The sequence below is a fragment of the Perkinsus marinus genome (genome assembly GCF_000006405.1).
Source record: "Perkinsus marinus ATCC 50983 genomic scaffold scf_1104296943660, whole genome shotgun sequence".
Classification (NCBI taxonomy): Eukaryota; Perkinsozoa; order Perkinsida; family Perkinsidae; genus Perkinsus; species Perkinsus marinus.
The window spans coordinates 78,145-88,123 of NW_003211731.1; the positions used below are offsets into that span (position 1 = coordinate 78,145).

A 9,979-nucleotide genomic window follows, 5' to 3' on the forward strand; every position below is an offset into this window, starting at 1 on the left:
CACTCAGTCTTGCCAAACACTCGACAGAACACACCAGGGCAATCTGTAAGGAGGCTGTAAACTTTCATCTAAAGAGCCTCTAGCTGAATGCTATACTTGAGGACCTAACGATACGAGGCCAGTTTGCAATTGACAGATCTGTATGAACTGGTATATAGGGAAAGGGGGAACTTGCGACAAGAGCTAATTCGTGACGATCGATGAACATAATATGAACGCATATGCATTGGCGCGCTATCTGTTGCAGGGAGAGAGACGACGTACTAGATGGGCTGCTGACGAGGGTATATACTACTCAGATGGTAGAACCAACTATATCTAGCTATGACAGCTACTGATGAAAGGAGAGGAAGTAAGATAGCAATATTGAGTGTCCGATCAGCAACATATCCATCAACTTGACGCATACAGTACGTGTGAATTTGATATGCAAATGTGTGTTATTTTGGAGGACAAAATATAGTGAACAAGTTGTCGCTATCACAGTCCCAAACGGGTATTTCTATCACAACACATGTTCATATGTGTATGGGATATAGTTCCAGATTGATTCTCATCAACTAGGAAGAATATGGCACATTTGCATATCAAATTGGCAAGCACAGTACAGCATATCTCAACTGGGACAACTAGAGTGTAGTCAGAATCGACTCGACGATATGAGCTAGTAGATGTGACTCGTCATACGAGCAGACATATGTTCCAACATTTTTTAGCATTGTCTGGGGGTATACTAAACTCGATCCCTTTCCAAGAAGCTTTGTGGGAATATATACAGGTGAATTCATGGGAATCCCACATCTTTTATACAGAGTAAACTCGCTATGACATGTGTTGATCATAATAAGAGGATTCTGAGGAAACTCCTATTGATTTCTGCACACTTCTTCGCCAAGGCATGTGTAAGCCTCTATAATCAGTGCGGAAGCTCCTGAGCTCAGCTGAGGAGAGGAAAAACATATATTCGTCCAACACTGCCATACCCAAGAAAGCTTTTACTCGAAAGATCATCGTAGCGGTTCAAGTACTTCACGACGAAGTCGATGGTGAAGACTACAAGAAGATGAACCAACTCGTTAAGTACTACGGTCATCAGTACGCAAAAGTCGCAATGAACTGACTGAAAAGTCGAAACAAAATGCTGAAATTAGGCGGAGCGATGTATTGTACGACTGCGCACAAGCAGTGGAGCAAATTTATGTTTCATAGGAGCGAATTGCGCCTTTCATCGAGCAACTTCTAGAGTTGCTCGTAACGTTGCGGCGACTTAATTTAAGTATCCATGTGAAACATACCCAATAATGTGATGCAACTCGCCTTCATCACTCGTGTCTGCCATTAACCTTTCCCCGTCCAGTAACAGCCTTTAAGAGTCCTTAAGGGTGATGGCCTTGTACCCATAATGCACGGCAATAAGCGTTGTGATTACTCGCATTACTGTCAACACTGACTTGTGTATTATCCAGAGGATAAAATATTTATACCTTTTCTACCCTTTCTAACGACATTTGTTCTTAGTAAGATCAATTCCCCATGGATGGGGCAGCTATGCCAACCCAAGATATGCCTGAGTAAGATCAGTTCCGATGGATGGGGCGGCTATGCCAACCCAAGATATGCCTGAGTAAGATCAGTTCCGATGGATGGGGCGGCTATGCCGACCCAAGATATGCCTGAGTAAGATCAGTTCCGATGGATGGGGCGACTATGCCAACCCAAGATATGCCTGAGTAAGATCAGTTCCGATGGATGGGGCGGCTATGCCAACCCAAGATATGCCTGAGTGCGATCAGTTCCGATGGATGGGGCGGCTATGCCAACCCAAGGTTTGCCTGAGTACGATCAGTTCCGATGGATGGGGCGGCTATGCCAACCCAAGGTTTGCCTGAGTACGATCAGTTCCGATGGATGGGGCGGCTATGCAAACCCAAGATATGCCTGAGTAAGATCAGTTCCGATGGATGGGGCGGCTATGCCACCCCAAGCTTTGCCTCAGTTCTCCAGACAGGGCAACTAAGTCTCCCAGTGATGTGCCATTGTGTAACAAATCCCTCCAACCGGGGCGGCTATGCCATATGAATGTATCCTGTCGTACAATCAATTCTGTCAGGTGGGGCACATATGCCACAGCTTCAAGATATGCTTCCGAAAGATTCTCTTAGACACTACAATCGCGAGTGGTAGTCCATAGGTATCAGCTAGTTTGTATTGTAGTTGTTATTACGTATAATGGCGGTCCATTCCCGACCTGTAGGGGATCCTTCTGGCGTCGCTACGGACCCTGAGGAGTGCAGTGGAGATGAGGACGTCTGTACACTCATACAAATGCAGGGCTCTATGATCAGGGTAGTTCGAGTAATTAATTCTAAGTTACCATCCACTTAACTGATTTCATTTCGAATTATGAAATTTGCGGGGGGAATCTTCCTGGAAAGTGCTAGTGATGTGAAAGATGGTATGGTTGCGCTTCGTATTGAGAATACTATCCTTTGGGACTATCCATTTCGTTCTTAGTGTGATATCAACGTGCGACAGAATCCTAGGAGGAAATCCTGCTTGAAGGAGTGTACATCACTCCCGATAATATCAAGAGTATATCTCCTATCACTTATGCTTGTAGGCACTACATGAGGACGTCGGAGAGAAGGCCAGAACCGAGGAACGTCTCATCTCGATGTAGTTACCACCTCGAATCGCGAAATAATTTCCAATCCGCCCGGGCTGTTCCCCTTGGCATGGGAATTTCCGGATTACTTTTTCGTTAGCCTCTTTTAACTCGATCAATCAGGAAAAAATCAAAATCACCGTTAATAATCGACTTCTCAAAATCCAGCAATTGACATATATTTCGAGCGCCATAAGGACCTGCATTATGACAGGTACAAAGCCATGCTTAACACCCCAGCAGCGATCCTCGAGAAGAGCTCGGATGATGCTTCCCGAGATCTGCAACTTCAAAGGCTGCAGCACTTCCTGGACACGGTTCTCTACAGTAGATACATTTGCTCTCCATACCACGCCAATAGTAAATCATCTCAGGTCTGGCTCCTGTCGGCGAAGAAGAGGCCAGTAGTTGTTCTAAACAGGATAGTTCCTCCATAGTAGAAGCGGCAGAAGAGTGGTATGACAAACGGACTCCTTGGGATTCGAACCTGCGACCTTTCGGTTGCTTGCCAGGTGTCGAACCCTACCGAGCAGTAAAGGCGCCAAATGCCGGTGTGATTCAGTCTGGTACGCACATGGGCCGCTTGGAATAGAAATCGTCGAGCCCGCATCAAATTCATCGTGACTTTCCATGTGTTAATTCCAGACGAATACACCCCGGTTCGATTCCCATGGTTGTCATCTACTCTTAGGTATGTCGCAGATGGACGCGAGACAATTGCGTATGGCTGCAAGACTTGCGGACTGAGTGAGAGCGTATCCCATTTTGTACAGTGCGCGCAACAATCTAAAGAGTCGTTTCGTGTCACCATCATAACTTTCTACGTAGAGCTGAAAATTCGTATACAGGCTCTCCTAGTACTATTATATTGTTTAAATTTGTCACGGATTAAATTGTCATTACTGTCGTGTCATCAGGCTCAGCATCATGTATCTGTGTTGCCTGCTTTGACCGAGGCGATCATGAAGGTCACGACTTCTTTATATCGAGGTGAGTGAAGTCGCTGTATTGGGAGGTACCGGTTTTAAATGGATTCGCCGTTTCTAGTGGAATGGCTTCATACAAGGGTAGAATATTGTCGATGCCGGTGTTGGAGAAATATATGTTCGCTTTCCAGAGCTACTGAGCTCAGGAGTTTCCTATACAGTGTTGGAGTAGGAATATATGTTCGCTTTCCACAGCTACTGAGCTCAGGAGTTTCCTATACAGTGTTGGAGTAGGAATATATGTAATCGCTTTCCACAGCTACTGAGCTCAGGAGTTTCCTATACAGTGTTGGAGTAGGAATATATGTAATCGCTTTCCACAGCTACTGAGCTCAGGAGTTTCCTATACAGTGTTGGAGTAGGAATATATGTAATCGCTTTCCACAGCTACTGAGCTCAGGAGTTTCCTATACAGTGTTGGAGTAGGAATATATGTAATCGCTTTCCTCAGCTGCTGAGCTCAGGAGTTTCCTATACAGTGTTGGAGAAATATGTGTTCGCTTTTCACAGCTGCTGAGCTCAGGAGTTTCCTATACAGTGTTGGAGTAGGAATATATGTAATTGCTTTCCACAGCTGCTGAGCTCAGGAGTTTCTAGAGCTAATCATGGTGGAGTTTATATACGAATTAGAAGTGCTGCTGGTAGAAGTGGTCGCAGATCAACGAGAATTTCCTCATTAAATCATTGGTGCCTTATTATTATCAAGTTTTATATTACCACTAGATTAGTAACAGATGAAAATTTTGGAAAATTTGAGTAAGACATGTAGTTGATTATGTGCACATTTTCCTATAGTGTACAGGCCTATACAAGGAACTATTGTATAACCTGTTACTTCATATACAACGTTTGTATTTCATTTATTCAGATCGGACTACGGTTGTTGTGACTGTGGTGATGCGTATGCGTGGAGACCCCAAGGCTTCTGTCGGCGCCATACCGGGCCATTGCCGAATGTTGACCCTGCAGAGGCTCTGCCTGCTCTGACGAGATCGATTTTGGAATCTGCTATTGGTAAGGTTCATTTACTGGAGTTTCACTCGTATTACGTGAAAACGCGATATGAAGTGAAGTAAAGACACTTCGGGAATTACAGATGACCACCCGATATCGCGTAAAACACATGAAGTGTTTTACGCGTTATTCACGAGGTGATGTGTTTTTCATATCACGGGTGAAAGTCCATCATTGATTTGATGTGAATTAAAAGTGTAACGCTTAGTTCGATTCGTATCGCGTTCAATACTAATGAGGTCGCAGGTTCGAAACCCGGGGATGTCATTTTTACCGGCTTTTTTGGTCAGGCGTGGTATGTGGCATTTTATTAGAGATGATTCGACAGACCGTAACTTCAAGAGACGCTTCTGCAACGAGCACACCAAAGTGAGAGCTATTATTCGTGCTATTTTCATGAACTCGAGTGATTAGAACATCTATATGTGAAGTAATATGTAGATGATATCAATGGAGTTTCACCCTAGTGATATGAAAGGCGCTAGTGGAAGAGTGATCTCGGATTTCACTTCCAAGTTTCTCATGCGAAATCGCGAAATGTTTTGTCTGGTGTCATTCGCGAAGTGTTATTAATTCACTTCATATCGCGAATATCGCGTTTTTCACATGTAGTATTACGCCACTTCATGTGAAACGGGTCGTCGTGAAACTCTGATGATGAAATAATTATATTCATAATTTATGTTCTACTCTATATCGTATGTAGTGGAGTTTCACCCTAGTGATATGAAAAACACTAGTGAACAACATATTTCACATTCCACTTGGCGAAGAGTGCGTGTGAGCAGTAAAGCACGTGATGTGTCTTACACGGTATGGACTGATCTATCCGGTGTAACCGTCGGAGTGGTCATTTCTTATCGCGTTATTCACATGGAGTATTACGCCACTCCACGTAAAACGGGTAATCGTGAAAGTTCATAGTAAATGCTAATTCGATTTATGGAAATTTAGTGTATTTTCTACCCAGGTTTCCGTTACGGAAGGGCGGAGCTCATTTAGTCCGCGTCCATTGATTCGATCAATGAATTTGACATACGCCCCCGGTTCGATCCCCAGGTCGGACATTTTTCCGTCGAAAAAGACTTTCATACACATTCCTATGCGCTGTTTGTAAAATAGAGTTTCGCGCAAACCTTGGCATATGAGGAAAGCGTTTGTTCCATCTGATATCTGCACGCACGCACAACGTGAAAGTGTCTGTTGTTGTGGTATGTGTAAGCAATATTTTGTTTTAGTCTTCCTACTTCTGATGCAACAACGCGACTGCCTCTACTACTCGATGAGAAAATATCAACGATTCTACAGTGGTTTATGGAATTATCAACACTTCATGATGGACTAAGGCGATGCACGGCCAAGGCCATTTTGGAAACGCATGCGAGGCGATTTGATGAGGAGACGGGTCGTTTGGTAGGTTTTTTGTTCAATTACATTGGGGAGTAGGGATATATGTAATCGCTTTCCTCAGCTGCTGAGCTCATTAATTGGAGTTTCGCGACCCGTTTAACGTGAAGTGGCGTAAAACGCGATATTCGCGGTGATATGCAGCAGTGTTTTTCATATCACTATGTTGGTGAAACTTCACTTAATATATCAATAACGATTCTATCCATCATATTTTGATACTAATTTAGTCCATGTATGGAAATTATTGGAGTTTCACGACCCGTGAAGTGGTATAATACTAAATGTGAATTATAAGGTGTGTATGCTGATTCCGCCAACACCGATAATATAATTGTTTTCAAGGCAATTGTGAAATATGTTTTTCATATCACTAGGGTGAAAATCCAGTGTCATTACGTATTGCTCGGTTGACTCTCATGAGGAAAGGTCGTAGTAGAAATTGTTGATGATGAAGCGTGTGGGAAAATATGCACATGGTCATCTACGGGGTTATGGGAATTCTGGGAAAATTTTCGTAATTTCTATACACTTCTACCAGAGCTCGTACGAATCAAATGCCGAAAATTTCCTGAAATTTTTTTAATATTATCACAATCACACGGCGCCGAGCATGTGCGAATTTTCCTACGTGGATGATGAATTTAGATACCACAACACGAGCAAACATCTAGTACAATTATCGAGGTGCTCCTCACTAGTCTTCATAAGCTTGGAATAAAGGGAAGGAAAGCGCTGACTAATTTTATTGTCGACCAAATGCTTGATTTAACGTAAGTTTGGGAAATGTCGTAATAATGGAGTTCCACAACCCGTTTTACGTGAAGTGGCGTCATACTCCATGTGAAGTAGTTGTGAAATATATTTTCATATCACTAGGGTGAATCTTTAATGATAACTGTGTCGCAGTAGAATAAGAAATTTAAGTATCATAGTTTTCAGATTTTTTTCTCGAAAATGTGCATATGAAGCTGAAAAGAAAATTGAATATTTGAGTTCGCTGAGTACCTAGTGATATGCTCAAAACCAAACACGGAGAATTTCGTGATTGAAATTTCGCCCAGTGTTGGAGTAGGAATATATGTATTCGCTTTCCTCAGCTGCTGAGTTCAGGAGTTTCCTATACAGTGTTGGAGTAGGAATATATGTACTCGCTTTCCTCAGCTACTGAGCTCAGGAGTTTCCTATACAGTGTTGGAGTAGGAATATATGTAATCGCTTTCCTCAGCTACTGAGCTCAGGAGTTTCCTATACAGTGTTGGAGTAGGAATATATGTAATCGCTTTCCTCAGCCGCTGAGCTCAGGAGTTTATATGCGAATTAGGGTAGAAGTGTAGAGAAACCAACAAGAATTTTCCTCGCAGAATTTTAATATTGTCATCACCAACACATGTGCATATTTTTCCTTCCTCCTTTCTGAAATTTGATATCAACTATATAATGAGGAAATCTTGATTCAGATTCAAGCATGATTTCTCAATACTTTTCGTACGCCTATATCATGACTTGGCCTTAGCTCGGACGAGTCCAGCTGAAGTGGTAGGAATGGTTTGCTACTACTATCGAGAGGTCGCGAGTTCGATCCCTGGTAGGGGCGTTTTTTCTTCTTCCTTAGGGGGGCTTGGGAGTTGGGGATGCTTCTACTGAGATCCAGCGGCATAGTGAATTGGGCGACTTTACGTGTCAGATGTTTACTCGAAAAGACGTTACTGTTATGCTAGCCACAGAGTAGGAGGGGGGCTCACGAGTTCAACGGAGTTTCACTAGAGGTGTAAAAACAATAGTGAAAAAAACATATTTCACTTTTGCAGTGAATAACGCGTAAAACGTGTGGTATGTGTTCTACGTGATATGGGGTCATCTCTCTGAAGTGTTTTCAATTCACTTCATATCGCGAATATCGCGTTTTTCACATGGAGTATTACGCCACTTCACGTAAAACGGGTAATCGTGAAACTCCAATAGGGAAGGATTTGCGACTTATCGTTTTGAATTTTTTTCGGTTCTGAATATTTGAAATTTTTGAGATGGATATTTTTGGCGGAAGTTGACGTTAACATATTTTTACACCTTTGTGGGTTTCCTTATGCAAAAGCGTAAAAATTTTCCGAAAATTTTGGCAATATTTTAATGATTTCCCTACATGGTGAATTTATCATTGGAGTGATATGAAGAACATATTTCGCGACTACTGCATATCACCGCGAATATCGCGTTTCACACCGAGTTTTACGCGAAATTCCAATATAGCAGATATACGGTGGGAAAACAGTTCGCTGTATCGACTTATTAGGGTGTGTGCGAAAATGACCGATCGCTTCAAAATTCACATGCGATACGATGCCTTGAACTTATCACCGTGATAGTGCTGCTACTACTACTACTACTACTACTACTACTACTACTACTACTACTACTACTACTACTACTACTACTACTACTACTACTACTACTACTACTACTACTACTACTACTACTACTACTACCCCACTTGATGCATGGTAGATTCGATGTACTTGGTACGATATTGAGAACTGCACGAGACATGCTAATGCGGACTGTGATGCAGGAGGGAGGTGAGCTCGTGGGAAGGGGAGAGTCAATTATCATAAACCACTTAGGGTATATCTAAGTTTCCTCAGAGTTCTCATATTGAGGTTTCACCACCCTAGTGATATGAAAAACGAATTTCACGACTACTGCTGCATAACACCGCGAATATCGCGTTTTTCATGGAGTTTTACGACGCCACTTCACGTAAAACGGGTCGTGAAACTCCATTAATATTTGGCAATGCATACCGTGTTGGGACTCTGAAGTTTCACGTGAATTTATGTGAAAAAAATTCCGATATGAAGTGAATTGAAAACAAATGGCGAATTACTCCATATCACGTAAAACACTCGCAGTATTTCGCGGAAAAATTTTTGCTTTTAATCGATGTTTCAGGAGTTTATCGCGGAGTTGATATTACGCATCCTATCATCAAGAAACACGAGCTCACGCAGTGTACTATGGACTTGCTCTATGTGTTGGATCATGAGGAAGTAAGGCTTATAATTTGCTAATTTTTGGGAAAAAATTTTCGGGAATTTTTTGTTGATTTCTGTATGCAAATTTGTATATAAACTGCTGATCTCAACTGAGGAAAGGAAACATATATTTCTCGAAGTGATTATTCATTTCAAACGTAATAGGCTGAGACGAAACTCGGTGATAATATTGGAGTTTAACCACCCGTTTTACGTGAAGTGGCGTAAAACTTGGTGAAAAACGCGAAATTTTCGATATGAAGTGAATTGGAAACGATTCGTGAATTGCACAGGACAAGTCCTCTTATTTCACGCGTTTTACGCGTTATTCATTGCTCACATGAGGTTTTTCGCGAAGTGAAATGTGAAATATATTTTGCACTAGTGTTTCTCATATCACTAGGGTGGTGAAATTCCAATGATTTTTTGAAAAACAAAAACTAAATTGTAAATGATATTCGTTTATTAGGTTCATGAAGTGATAATGCGAAATGAGGGGAAGATGATGAAAGAGTAAATATCAGTGACGGCGGCGGGAATGTGCATCGAGGGTTTGTATTCATCAGAGTTGTGATGCCCGGATGGTGTGAAGTGCTGAAGTTGGCGCAGTATTGTTACGGACATAGAGTGATACGAGGCGATCATATCGAGTGGGTTGTGGGGGTGTTGGTGAAAAACAGATTTCACGAACCACTGCTGCATATCACCGCGTTGAATATCGCGTTTTTTTTTCGCAGAGTATTACGCCACTTGACGTCAATAAGGTCAAACTCCAACGAATCTGTTTCTGCTATATTCGATATTGCGAGCTCCATATTGAGTGAATTGTGGGATGTATGTCCCTTTGAGGAGATAACACCTATCACTGAATTTTG

General features: G+C 42.2%; 3 protein-coding genes across 3 annotated transcripts; all 3 read left to right on the forward strand.

Moving 5' to 3' along the window:
- Positions 1–2,229: 2,229 nt before the first annotated feature.
- Pmar_PMAR015049 (hypothetical protein) lies at positions 2,230–2,680 on the forward strand (the record flags this gene model as incomplete). Its single annotated transcript, XM_002781042.1, has 2 exons — positions 2,230–2,346; positions 2,621–2,680. The coding sequence occupies 2 exons, from the start codon at positions 2,230–2,232 to the stop codon at positions 2,678–2,680; spliced, it is 177 nt and encodes a 58-aa protein (XP_002781088.1).
- A 209-nt stretch (positions 2,681–2,889) lies between these two features.
- Positions 2,890–3,412, forward strand: Pmar_PMAR015050 (hypothetical protein; the record flags this gene model as incomplete). The annotated part of the gene is made up of 4 exons (XM_002781043.1): positions 2,890–2,992; positions 3,040–3,069; positions 3,178–3,231; positions 3,357–3,412. The coding sequence occupies 4 exons, from the start codon at positions 2,890–2,892 to the stop codon at positions 3,410–3,412; spliced, it is 243 nt and encodes an 80-aa protein (XP_002781089.1).
- Positions 3,413–5,979: 2,567 nt separating this feature from the next.
- Pmar_PMAR015051 (hypothetical protein) lies at positions 5,980–9,621 on the forward strand (the record flags this gene model as incomplete). The annotated part of the gene is made up of 7 exons (XM_002781044.1): positions 5,980–6,078; positions 6,721–6,845; positions 7,533–7,611; positions 7,688–7,800; positions 8,578–8,648; positions 9,022–9,119; positions 9,574–9,621. 7 exons carry the CDS (start codon positions 5,980–5,982, stop codon positions 9,619–9,621), a joined length of 633 nt encoding a protein of 210 aa, XP_002781090.1.
- Positions 9,622–9,979: the final 358 nt, after the last annotated feature.